Source organism: Caloenas nicobarica, chromosome 9, assembly GCF_036013445.1.
Source record: "Caloenas nicobarica isolate bCalNic1 chromosome 9, bCalNic1.hap1, whole genome shotgun sequence".
Lineage (NCBI taxonomy): Eukaryota > Metazoa > Chordata > Aves > Columbiformes > Columbidae > Caloenas > Caloenas nicobarica.
Genome location: NC_088253.1, coordinates 5,787,532 through 5,801,645, shown reverse-complemented (window position 1 = coordinate 5,801,645; position 14,114 = coordinate 5,787,532). Strand labels below are relative to the sequence as shown.

General features: G+C 37.4%; 1 protein-coding gene across 7 annotated transcripts in view; it reads right to left on the bottom strand.

The window, feature by feature from the left end:
• CHD9 (chromodomain helicase DNA binding protein 9) overlaps nt 1-14,114 on the bottom strand; it is a 91,698-nt gene that overhangs the window by 20,713 nt on the left and 56,871 nt on the right. For all 7 annotated transcript variants that reach the window (XM_065641272.1, XM_065641265.1, XM_065641268.1 and 4 more), the window contains 12 exons: nt 13,952-14,038; nt 12,610-12,747; nt 10,841-10,962; nt 9,368-9,611; nt 8,082-8,258; nt 7,052-7,195; nt 6,275-6,530; nt 5,621-5,831; nt 3,311-3,506; nt 2,379-2,546; nt 1,630-1,809; nt 346-456 (listed from right to left, as the gene is read on the bottom strand). In XM_065641272.1, the coding sequence (XP_065497344.1) occupies nt 346-456; nt 1,630-1,809; nt 2,379-2,546; nt 3,311-3,506; nt 5,621-5,831; nt 6,275-6,530; nt 7,052-7,195; nt 8,082-8,258; nt 9,368-9,611; nt 10,841-10,962; nt 12,610-12,747; nt 13,952-14,038 (2,034 nt within the window). The remainder of the gene's footprint in view (nt 1-345; nt 457-1,629; nt 1,810-2,378; nt 2,547-3,310; nt 3,507-5,620; nt 5,832-6,274; nt 6,531-7,051; nt 7,196-8,081; nt 8,259-9,367; nt 9,612-10,840; nt 10,963-12,609; nt 12,748-13,951; nt 14,039-14,114) is intronic.

The following is a 14,114-nucleotide window of genomic DNA, read 5'->3' as shown; positions in this document are numbered from 1 at the left end:
TTAGAAAATGGATACAGTTATTACTCAGCTATTTTCCAGGTTCCAGCCCAGGATTTACAGACAGAGAAACAGGGCATTCAGAAAAATTACACACTTTCAACCATTTGCAGGTCTTTAACAAAAATCAAAGACGCCCAAACTCTTTTGGGACAGCAGAGAGCTAGGAAATACTCAAGCTATCAGCAGGCTGATTATCCATGCACCAACTATTGTAACAAGCACAAAACCTGTGATTTATTGAAGTATTACTCAAAAAAGCACAGAAGTCCTACACCTGCTATTCCAGAATTCAACAGCAAGCACATACTTGAAAAAACACGCATTAAAAAAAAGCGAAGTACTTACTCTACCACTGATAGCATCTATATCTATTTCTGCTTTTTTGGCCCATTTCTGCCAGAAGTTGGGATCATCTAGGGAAATATCAGTCCTGTTTCCAGATGCAACAAAACTAGCCTGTAATAAACAAAACAAAATCTTACTAACATCATACTTCAAAAGTTTGTGGAGTTTGAGTGCCTCCGTGCTGTGACAACTGCATAACTTCATTTCATCAAAATCTCCCAAGCAGCTGTTAAGACTTCAGAAGTTACTTACAGTGTAAAGCAACTCAAAAGTTCTCCTCCCCCTTAATTTTTTAAAATCGGACCCATAATATATGAGAAAAATCTAATGGACCATCAGGAGAGAAGAACATTAAGCGGCAAGATTCTTCTGCTTCGAAGTCTGAATCTAAATTACTTGAATGGAAGAAAATAGAATCTTTTGAAGAGGCTTATCAGCATTTGGGGATTTCATCACATGCAAAAGTACTCGCTTGAGGGAAATTTCAAAGGACTGTTTAAACTACCAACAATCAAAGCTTGAGAGCATGGAATAAGCTTAATTTCAGAAGGCATTTAAAAAAATCCCGATACACTGCTTTTGGGAAAAGAGTAAATACATATAAAAATTTTTAACTCTTCTGATAAAAAGACAGTGATGATGATGATCCCTAATTGGTTTCCCATCTCTTCTTTAGAAGATTATTTCTTGTTTAAGCCACAATCAGCAAGACATAAAAGAGCCTAAATATATGTACATTTATAAACAATAAATATACATTTATATTCTTAAAACCGATGGGTTTGTTTGTTTTTGCCTTTTTTTGGAATTGCCTCAACTGTATTTGTGAAGTACCCACATTCCAAGCTCAGTTATACTGCTTGGATTTTTTAAAAATTATTTATTTAGGTATTTTTTTATTTACCTGAATTTGTATTTGTTCAGATCTATATTTGCACATGCTTTGGAAATTAAGGAGTCCAAGCTTACTTTTTGTTCTGTTCACCCAGTTTTCCAGCGTAGGTTTTTGGATGCTATGGCATTACTGTTTTTCTCTTACCCACCACAAATTAGGAAGTGTTGGTCCAATTTTGTTCTAGACTATTACTCCTAAAACTGTACAGTCTCAGCCTCCCCCCCGCCATATACATTATATATATACTCTCCACTCCCTGCTATTTTAGGAGCATGCCCCACACATCAAGTAAAAGTAAACATAACTTTTTCAAAGAAATAACAAGCTTCACAACATTCAATTGCGTTTGCAGCTCTACACTGTCAAAGAACAACTTGCTGCTTCCGCACCTTGGCAAATGTGGAGCCCCTTCCTTCCGACTCAATCGTGATAGTTTTAGTCCGACGCTGCAAAATTTGGTCAATGTCTTCCTCACAGAATTTAGAGCCTTCATCTTCTTCATCCATAATGGCACCATAGGCACCTCTTCGAAGCAAATCTTCTATTTCTTTTTTGGAGAGTTGTTGGATCTGAGCAAATAAAATAGGTTTTAGACAGTTGAGAAAAAAAAAAAAATCCCCTAAAGTCTTTTCTATTTCTCTTTCCCTTTCCCATATTACTACAACCTAACTGTGCCTTATAATTTATTAACTTAAAATCTAGGTTATTAAAAGCCAAGGGAAAAGTCTAATTGACAGCTGAAATGCTTTGTTATGTAGTTACAGTACACACTTTTACAGGTATGTGTCTTCATTGTTATGGCTGTTCTCAACACTGTGATGAACATAAGTTAAAAAAATGACCTGTTAAGATTAGATTTATATCTCATATTCAAGTAAGACCTAATATTAGTATGAAAACATACAAGGAAACACAGGAAACTTTTATCTGTTTTAACTTTGACATTATCTACCTTAGACCTTAAAGGCAAGAAAAAGTGCAAGACTTACCAGAGCAACTGACTACATTTTACATTATATCAAATGCACTGTTAGCCCACATTAGAAAAACAGAGACACAAACAACAGAAAAATGGGAGCTTCTGTAATTTAGAAATGATTACAAGAGGAAAGTTATCTCAAGAAGTAAGTCTACATACACCACCGACACTGTTTTCTCTTCCGCTCATACTCTGTAGAACAGCCTTATCCAGCCCCAGTTTCAGACTTGCTCTGTCAAACATCTCTCGCTCGTAGGAGTTGCGCGTTATCAGCCTGTAGACCTTCACTGCTTTGTTCTGACCGATCCGGTGACAACGGGCCTGAGCCTTTCGGAGGAAGAACGACAGTGAGAATTTAGACTAATCTACAATAGGATACAATTCTTTTAAGAAATTGTTTCTGCTGTAGCACAATCTGAAAAAAACCAGCATGAACTCAAAAGAGAGTCAATTCACATTTAAGTAGATGGAGGGTATTGGACATTTTCCACATGGTGAAGTTTGCTAAAAACAGTGTAGTCAGTAAAATGCAGACAAATGATCTGTGCTGAAGGCTACTGAATGGTATTTCTCTTGCAGTAACACTAAATAAAAAGACAGGCTAGCTCCTAAGTTATCTGATCTCCAGAAGCAAATAGTAAAGGAGATGCAACTTGAGAATGGACTGCATTTCAGCATCCAATTCCTACATTTGATTAATTCACTGCTTCTGAATACATATTAATTCTCTTCCATAGAGCTGTTCAGTTAAAACATTAATATATTTCCGTAAACTATGTCAGTATATGCAGAATCTAACCCCTGCTTTCATAGTGTCATCAAAATCTGAAGGGTTTTATCAGCTCTCTTAGTTTACCTGCGTCGTGCTTTTAAAGAATAATCCATTTGAAAGAAAAAGTTAAACCCAGACAAACCCATATGACCTCTCCTATTTAAGTGGAAAGTATTCATCAAAAAACATTAAACATATATCTGAAAAAAACCCTGAACATTTAAAAACGATGCATGTTCAAAACAGAGACAATATTCAAAGTGACTCAATTTAAGCAACCAGATTTGACTTCTAATGCCTCACTGTTAAAGGAATTTACCTGCAGATCATTTTGAGGATTCCAGTCAGAATCAAAAATTATACATGTATCTGCTGCAGTCAAATTAATGCCCAGACCACCAGCCCTGGTGCAGAGGAGGAAAACAAAGCGATCGGAATCTGGTTTGCTGAACCGGTCAATGGCGGCTTGTCTGAGGTTCCCTCGTACTCGCCCATCAATTCGTTCATACAAGTATCTGGAAATTGCCACAGATACACACACACATCAATACAATATTTTTCATAATTTAAAAGAGAATTAGAACAGATCTCCTACTTGTATATTTATTCTTTACAGTGAACAGAAGTGATGTGAAGTAACTTTGATTATCAGTGGGTAACACAACCAGGAATCACGACAGAACTCATGTCTCTGTAGTACTAATACACATTAGCAGGTCCACACACTGAGCATTTTAAGACAAGTTCTTCTGAACTTTGTCCATTAAAGCAAGTACCTGATTATACATACCAGGAAACACGTATTACCGCGGAACTCTAACGCATTAAAACACACCATAAGCTGAAGTCCTGTATGGACCCTTGCAAGCTTTTCACACGCTACTCCGCATGGGTCCCTGTCCAGGGGCTCAGACGCAGGACAGCATCCTTTTGTGTTATATACCAAATTGTCTGAACGCGTTGGGGGCAACCATGTAACCAGCAGAAACTGGTCCCTGGTGAGCTGTCACTGGACAAACTGCATATTGGCTCTGCCAAGATTAAGAGAAATGGAACAGAAGCGACATGACAGCACCTCTAACAGTCTTCATCAAGGCAGCAGTGACTCCAGGCCTTCTAAACTAAAACCAGCACATTTAAAAGCCTGAAGTAAAACTGCCGTTTCTGCTATGTTTGATAATTACAAAGACTCCTCTGAAACTTCTGAAATCAAGTGAAATCCTTAGAAAGGGAGCAATTCTTCTGTACACTGTAAACGGAGCAAAATGCTGGATGTGTATCTACTAGTCAAAAGCCTCACAATCGTTTTTCTTCTAATCAGCTCTAAACTGTCACAGCAGATAATCCGCAGGACCACAGGCGTTTTGGCAGGCGGCCATCTCCTACAGCCACAAATTCTGTTCAGCGTTTAGTCTCATCATGTGTGCACTCTACCATTTCTCATCAAACAGTGGCACAGAGCAGGTTTCGGCTTCCGTGGACTTGTGAAGATTCTACCTGCAGCTATGATGCACTGGTCTAGATGCTACATCCGTACAGAAAAAGGAATATTTTCTATACTGCATCATAAGTACTACGATGAAGTTAAAATTAGTCTATTAAAATAAAATGTACAAACTGTTGAGCTCTCAGTTCAAATAGATAGCTTTATGAAACAAAAACATAGCAGCACAGAAGTGATATAAAATTATCACAAAAAGAGGTATTAATATAATCCACTAATGATGTTCAGTATACATTCTAGTATCCACTTCAGGAAGGCCTGACATTATTACTAGTTTTTCTGTTTTTACATGTTAACTCTGTATTACTACGTAGTTCATTGACAAATACACACTTCAAAGCAGTATGTACATTCCAACAAATGGACTATTAAAACAACCAGAACGATGCCTTTTTATAGTTTTTCAGGTTGATACAGCAACTACTGACTGTAACCAAGTTTAAGGTTAGGTTTTAAGTGCTAAGGCTTTATACACAGTATTTAGTCAGGTGCTTAAATAAGCTCTTAGTTACCATGGAGTCAGCAGTATAATCAAAGGGTGCTATTAATGTGACAGCAAAAGGCGATCTAAGGAGCTGCTGTATGGCTGGGCTGGCACTTCAGTTCTGCCGCACATTCAGAGCAGTAATCATTTAGGAAAGATGGGAAGCACATTTTTATTTTTACATAAATAAAAACCCTCCAGTTGTTTACTATTTTGTACTTATACTCTGTTGGGAGTAAGGAGCTGCATTACCCTATCTGGGCCAAGTTCAACACCATGTAAATAACACGTTCTAGGCTTCCTGAGGTTTGGATGAGCAACACTGAACTTGAACTTACTCGGTTTCTGACAGGCAGTGTATAAACAGTACATACATACAAGAATGTTTAATAAAAGAAGCAATAAACTGAAGGCACATGGTTTACTCAACCACCTCTCTTCAGCTGTTCTCTGAAATGTTTCATTTGTTGGTGAATAAATGCTAAGCCATCACAGAACACAGCAAGTTACACCGTTATTGGCAAAAAAAATAAAATAAAATAAAAAAATCAAATCTTAGGTATGCTGTAATCATTAACCCTGCACTAACATGCGAAGATATGCCCACTGAGAACAAGGAGACAGAATATGCAGCATCTTACCTTTTATGTATAAGGTAATCCTCCAAAATATCCAGGCAGCGCACCATTTGAGAGAAGATAAGGACCTTGTGGCCTCCAGCTTTCATTTTTGGAAGAAGTTTATCAATAAGAACCAATTTCCCAGCAGACTGGATCATTGCTTGCAGATGGAAGTCAGGAGCACTTGGGCTGTATGTTTCTTTAAACTCTCCAAGGATTTTCTCTTCAGCACCTACCAAAGAATAGATTTCTGTATCTATCGGTGTTGCTACAAGTATCTCCAAATACATACCAGACTAAGCTACTAAAATCAGTGCTTGTACTCCAAATATCCTCCATTAGCCACTACTGGAGACAGAATAAAGTTCTGGATGGGTCTCAAGCCTTACAGGAACACCTATTTCTATGCTCTCTGAAAACAAGTCTTAAGTTTTTAAGCAGAACGCCACAGAAAACACACCTGGAATGAGGTGAAACTCCCCTTAAAAACAGCATTTTGGAGTCCCACTATGACTGAAATCATATCAAAAACTTTAAGAGCTTAACGTGTATTTTCTTCCAAACAGGAAAAACCTCCAAGTTAGTTACAACTAAGCGAGAAAAGCCATGAAGACAGATACAGACTGGATCTCTTGCCAGAAGTTAGTTTTTAGTTAGTCCTTATCATGTATTTACCTTTGATGAGATAAGGGTGATTGCAACACTTTCTGAGTTCCATCATAGTGTTAACCAGGTTGGGCACATTTGCTTGCCCTGCTCCTTTGGATAAGAAAGCAAAATTTTTCTCCAAAATCGCTCGATAATATTTCTTCTGAATGTTAGTTAGTTCTACTTCAATTATAGTCTCCTCCTTCGGAGCCAGCTTTTTTTCTACATCTTCCTTCAATCGTCTGAGCATCATGGGTTTCAGGATAGCCTGCAGTTTCTGAACCTAAATGAAACACAACGCTTTGTTGGAACGTGAAAAAGTAACAGTGCAGTTTAATTAAAAAAAAAATTAACTCCGTATCACTATTTTTTTTGACACTTCTATAAAATATGTTCCATATGGGATATGCCTTTATTTTTAACCCCAAATTACTAAATAATTTTTAATGTACTCCAAAACCAGTAAATTAATATCTTTTTAGCACTTGTCTGCAAAGACGCTGCCTATGAAGCCAGAAAACTTCAATATTTATTCTTTTTATTCTCACTACTTATTTGCCAAATCTATAAAACCGACCCAAAAAAATGAAAACAATTCTTTTAACATAAAATATCACACTTAACTAATTTCTACTGCCTGCAGAGTTCAGAGAAGTTGCCTGACAAAAGAACTCTCAGGTGATATGTGGGGAGAGAAGGGGAGGGTGGGAAGTGATAAGTTACTATCCAAAAGGGAGTTTTTCGTTCAAGGAAGCCACTTCTATACACCGAAGCTCGACCTGAACTTAATTCAACATGTAATACCTGTTCCTCTGTTTTAAGGTCTCCAAATTCTTGCATGAACGTAGATTCAGCAGGAAAACGCAAAGGTTCAAGAAAATGAAGGAGGCTGAATAATTCTTCTACCGTGTTCTGCAGGGGGGTACCCGTCAACAGCACTTTATGCTCCTATAAGACGAAACAAAACTCACGTGACCTTATGTGCACACATCTGCATATTTTTCTGCGTTAAGTCTGAGTGTCACAACCTGAAAATACCAGTTCGCTGTACCACAGGCAATACAGATCAACAGATTTATAAAAGAACAACAAGTATCTTCCTCTACTAGCTTTTCTTTAAATTCTGTCTTCCTGTATCTTTAATGGAGAAATGACTGAACACGTCAACTTTTGCCTGTAACATTCACACATGTATCATCCTCTCTCTCTCCATAGTGGGGAAAATATACACTGAGCATGGATCAGAAAGCAAATACCATGACTTCTGAGAATATGGAGCAACAAGTGTATTGAAGTTAATAATGAAGTCAGAACCCAATGCGAAACTAATCATGGTGCATCTTGTAGTAATGCATCAAAAGCCTCAAGATTTGTGGTTGTAACAGCTTTTTAAAAATCTTGCATTATATAAAATAAAACCTTAACCACAAGACTAGACAATAATTCTGTTTTAAACACTACTACTTGCTTGCTTCTGTTGTTAAATAACCTGTTTAAAATACTTCCTAGGTTTTGAAACGTTAATTACTGCACAAAAACTTTAATATAATTACAACGCAAATTTAAAATGAAATCATCATAAGCAAAACTATAGAATAGTATAATTGGAAACAGATTCTGCTTACAGTTAGAACTTGCCACATTTTGTTTGATCAAAAACATACCAGCATCAGCTACGAAAATTACATTACATTTGAAAAACGTATTGGGAACAGACATCTCCTGAGAAAAGACTGCTTGAGAGGTCTTTTTTGGCAGGTAAAACACCTTTGCGATTTATTATCATACTGTACTTCACTAGAATCAAATCCAAAAGTGAAACATAATTACTCACAAGGTTCATTAATTTCAGTCCTTCCAAGAGTTTGCAATTTTTGTTCTTCAGTCTGTGAGCTTCATCAATAATAACACACCGCCACTCAATTGCATTTAACTCTGGACACCCACCAAGAATCATTTCAAAAGTTGTGATAATGGCTTGGAATCTGTAGGTACCTCGAACGATACGTCCCTAGAGATTCATCAACACACAACATTTGTTACATTACCTGGAATCTATTCAGTTGAAAGATTTTGTCGCTGAAATTTTATCGAGAGCTAGCCAGACATCAGATTTTACATTATAAATTGTTTTATCATCCCATTCACATTTATTACATCTCTATAACTCTCTAATATTAATGAGTAATTATCCATAGCTACAAACTCAATATTCTCTAACCCTAAAATTTTAATGACTTAAATTACAGATAAAACCATCTAATAAACCTGTTTCAGAAGGTGCATGTAGATATCACATTTTTAACCCTGCAAAAATCTGAAAGACTGACAGTACAGTCAGTCAGTCAAAGTGTATGATGGTAATACATTTAGCGCTCATACAGTAAGTAATAAAAATATTACCTAAGAACTAAATGAACACTTTTTATTCAGCTTACTCTACTCCACTGGTCTGACAAAGATAATATGTGATGTAAGACCCTCAATAAGCCAGTATACAATAACTTGCTAGAGAAACAACATGTAATTTTAATGTTTAGCACTACTTCAAAAAAGTTTCCAGCCTTATCCATTTTGTAGAAATACCATGATAATTTAAGAAAATTGTTTATTTACGCAGAATATATACAAAAGGCAAAAAACCCCCGCTTTGAAAATAGTCAGATTTCAAGTTTTTTCATGTCATTTAATGTGAAGTATTTCAGACAGAAAAGCAAACTGTACACAGACAATGCTGGTTTACACTGGGAAAAGGAAATCAACAGCTACTTAAAGGTAACACAGAGCTTCATCGGCTGTATTTTTGTTCTCACTGCTCTTCAGATTCAGGACTCAACTGCCACCATCTGTGTACACTTCCATCTCCACATGAATATCAGCGTCACTGCTATTCAACTGCAAAATTACTCAGCATGCTGAAACAACATCCATCCTGCTGCAATCACCCTCACCAAATTTACTCAGTAAGCATATGTTAAAGATTCTGATATGCAAAAAAGCTTAAAAAACCCCACGTCATCGGATGTAAAATTACTTCCGCTAAGACACAGGCATGGATAATGTAAAGTCAGGTTTTCATTACTACGGGGAAGATATTGCACAGAAGCGACCTTACGCTACCTGGGAGTCCCTGAAGTACATCTCGTACTGCTGGATCATCTGCCTGCTGATCATGCTGCCGTGATACACCACAACGTTTAGGTCGGTCCATGTGCGAAATTCTCTTTCCCAGTTTGCGATAGTGGAAAGCGGAGCTATGATCAGGAAAGGCCCCCTTATCCCAGCCAGGAGGATCTCGTAGAGGAATGTAATCGACTGAATGGTTTTGCCGAGACCCATTTCATCTGCTAAAATGCAATTTCGCCTGAAAGCAAAATATATTTGTTATTGGCATCAAAGAAAGTACACCAAAGCTATTACTCAAATAGACAATTTATAAAAACAAAGCTCAAATACACCAGTTTAAAACAACAGGCAAAAATTGAGGCACTGTAAAAGATGCCTGTAAATGTTCCTTGGTTATGGTGGAAGAATGAACTCAGTACACAAAACCACAAGCTTTCAGTCATGCTTAGCACTGGTAAAGCCTGAGAATGGAATGTTCCATGAAGCTCTCCTAGAAAAATATTCCAAGAGTATTATTTTGGGACTACATCTGTCCTAATTAAAGGAATTCAAATTAATCAGATTTCCTACATGTACACTCACCTTGACAAAACTGCTGGAAATTAATGACGATTCCCTAAAAGCCACTGAAGGAAAGTAGCCCAGCTACACCCAGGTACAAGGAGTGCATTACAGTATCACTAATTTCCCCTCGTTTCCAAAACCGAGACAGATGCACGTAACCGAATCACTGCATGAAGCACCACCAGTGCTCACCCTCAGCCACACACTCCAGCCCTTCGCTGTTTGCACAGACTCTCTATGGGCTTGGCTGAGAATTCAAACAGAATTTTCTTTTGCACGTCATGAAACTGGATGGTAAATGCTGTGCTCGTGCTGTGCTCGCTGACATAACCTCTATAAAGGATGGGCAACTGATATTTTGGAAATCAGCCAGCAGGAAGATTTGTGAACAGATATCCAACTTAGATACAGAGAAAATTTATTCTTCTGGAAAAAAACCTTGAAAGTGATTACATTCCCATTAATACATCACAGCATTAGCTTACAATATAGAAAAGTGAGTTATTTACTGGCCTTATTTTTGAACAGAGCTAACTTTATTTGAAATACATACTAATTCTAGCACTCATTTTGAAAGATACAAGTGTTTCCTGGTTGTTCCAAAAATTCAGAAAGCTTGTTCTTTGGTGGAAGTTGCTTTTTAATTTCCTCATAGTCATTGAAAATTTATTTTCAGTTAGGTTAGTTTTATTCTTCTAAGATCTGGTTTTTGATATTCTTTTGAATAAAAACATATTTGTACACTCAAAGGAAAAGACTTTTTTTTTTTTTGCAGTTACACCCTTTTTGCTATAAGCAGAGAAATTTGATTAAAACTGTATTCATCTCCAGTAACAGTGATTCACTCCATATGGTTTAAAATTTACATTAAAAAAAAAAACCAAAAACATTCCACGCATATACCTATTGTACCAGTTGAACAGGAGCCAGTTAAGTCCTTCCAGTTGATATTCCCTGAGCTGATTGCCGTTTTTGTATTCCCTGGATTGTTCTATCTTCTTCCAGGCGTTTGGAGGCGGTCGGTCCTTTAAGGGAAAGATTAATACGTGTGCAAGTTGGTACATACTTTATGTTTGCCAAGCATTTTAACCCACTATTTCCTGAGTGTAGCTATTCAACCTTAAAACTCAGAAAGCATCATTTTTAACATTAGTAGCTAATTACTCATCTGTGGAAACCTGAAATTTGTGTTTATTTGTCTATATAAATTAATACCTTCCCCTTTCCCTACAGCTCGTGCCCTGGCCACTGCCGATGGCTCCATTGCACAGGTAGCCAGCTCAGGAATACAAAAAAGCAGATTTGTGAGAGGTTAAGTTCCCTGAATCCATTTCACCAAGGGATCAAGGATGGTATCAGCATACACGAGATCATGATACGAAGGACTTTACAAAACAGACTGTAACAGCATCAAGGTCTATCATCTTCATGTCCCTAGCAAGCTAAAGGAAAGCTGAGAGGCTGTGTGTGTATATACATATATATGCATATATATATATACACACACACATGCACACATATACATACACACTAGGTCCCAAGCCTGGAGACTCAGCTTAGCAGGCAGCTTAGTGGAGAAATCTTGAAGTTTTTGACTAATGCTAGGTAGGATTCCAGCAAAAAAGCCACTCTCTTTGGAGAGTGGCTGCATCCCAATGTGAACTAACTCATACATTCAAGCAAAATATTTTTAGTAAGAGCTCTTCTGATCAGCTGTAAACATTTTTTTTAAAACATTTTTCAGTATTTATAAGAGCTGACATTCACTCTAGACTCATATGGTCTTATCTGGCAGCTCTGGATTTTAGATTTCCATTTTCTATCTCTTTATTGCCACCTGGCAGCAGGTCTCAGTCCCACAGCAGCCATCTGGCCACCCTCACACCGGCAGCAGCCACGCTCCTCTCATTTAAATAAATACTACAGAAATGGAACTAAATATAATATGAAGACGTTAATCGTGACCACCGTCATTATCGGTAGATGGAAAAACCATTAAAACAAAACAAAGCCTACAAATTAATACATTGTGCGTATTCAGTTACGTAAGGTAAATAAGTTACAACAAGCGTTGTATTACACCACACAGGACACGTCTTCCTCCAACAATGACATACAGGACTTTAAACAGAACTATTTTGTTTCCTCCTGGCTCTATGAGACAGAAGACTGATAATTTAAAGATAAAACACACTTCCTTATTACATGTATTTTTCTTCCTTTCAGCGAGCCCTTTATGACTAGAAGAAAAATAAAACCAGGAAGTAATTAGGGAATCTGTCTGACAGATCTGTTTGCCGATTTCCGCCACTGCTGCAGCACGAGACTTAATTCTGTTTGCTATAAATGGATGTTTATTCTGTTTTCTCCTCATCTTAATGGTGTTTAGATTCTATGATAGCCAGTTTAAATGCGTTGCTCATCACTCAGTCAAAAGCTCAGAAACTTTTTCATTTTTTTTCCCCAAACAATTGTTTTCTTTTTTAACCAAGTAACCAATTACATGAGACTATTTATCTAAGTCTGCCCCAAAATATTATTCTTCGGTAACAAGGCTCACAGGTCCTTTCCACAGAATGTCAATAAGCCTTACGTTTCAACAGAAGAGTTTAAAGCTGGGAAACTCAAACCCAATTTGCCAAGACAGACAAGTAAATTAGGTATAATTTTACCAATCTCCTTGAGTCAGGCCTGGAAGCTTGCAATTGTTCAAATTCTTCTATTTTTGCTTGATCTACGTCTTCTTTCAGCTCCCACGTACTGTCTTCGTATGGCAACGAACACCATTTTACTAAATAGTAAATAACAGGCTGCAGAAGAAAATTCTGAATGTTATCAGCTTTTAATTCAGTGTACAGACTGCTAATATGCCTTACTATTTGAGTAGCTAACTTCCATGACAGTTGGAAACAAACCCACATTTTTTATACTCTTTTAAAGATGATCTGTGTAGGTTCTTGTTATGTTCTTATCCTTGGCATCTCATACTCTGCCACTTGTTGTATAGCCCCTGGAGTACTTTCCAATCCCACTGACCCACAAGTCAGTCTTAGGAAAGATAAATTACTACATTTGTGGAAATGGCACGGGGAGAACCAATTAACTACAGATGTGCTACACAGAACACCTCCTCCGCCCTCCAAACCAGGCCTAAGCCTAAAACAGCTTGAGAAAGTTCCTAAAACTGAGGTCTTACCAACAAAACAGAAAGTTTTACGGGTCTGCTGGGCGACATATAGAAGAATTTCTGGAAGTCTCAAAAGGTGGAACCAAAGCAGGTTATTTCATTAAGATTTGTTTAGATAAATAAAGAAACTGGGGGAAAGGCTTATCACAACACCACATTTTTTTCTAGAAGTGTAGTAATGACAACTCTGCTGCATACAACAAGAAGTAATTTTAACTCTCGACCCTGCTGTAGGAAGACTGAGAAATCACTGGGTGGAAGCCTGTTTGTTTTGCTCCCTAGAAACACGGAGTAAGAATCACAGCTATTCCAACAGCCCTAATCAACAACTTTTCCAGTCTTTCTTCTCATCTCACATTTTTGTTCTGCAAGAGCTTTCCAGGAAAGGTACTTAAAGTTAAAAAAGAGTTTTGATAAACATAGAGGGCAAGGTTCACTGGCTGCCCAAAGCCGAGGGACAGAGTTAGAACACAGGGAACCTCCCCGCCATGACTTCTTGTGCTTTTTGCAGCGTTTACCTTTTGTCACTTCCAGAGAGACAGGACACGGCATCAGCCTTTTGTCAGAACTCACAAGGCAACCGCCAAACCTCACATTTATGTCAGTAACCAGCTAAGCTTTGTCTACTATGACTTATTAATACTAATATGTCTTTGCACTTTGATTTCTATTTCAAAATACATGGCTAGCATAGGAAATTAGATTGTCATAACAAATATTATTGAAGCTTAATATCATTAAGGTGTTACTCTGAAATGTCCTAAAATTACAATCATCAAACACTACATGGAGGTGTATCTTCTTGACTTGCTTTAAGATGTATTTACCTCACCAGTGTCCTTGTCTTCACAAAGAGATACTTCTAACACCCGGTCTACTTCAACATAGTCAGGATTAAAAGGTTCTTCTTCCATCTGCAATGCAAGATAAAAGAGATCAGTAGAGAGGCAAAAAACCCTAGGCTAAGATTTGGTCTCATCATACACAAAA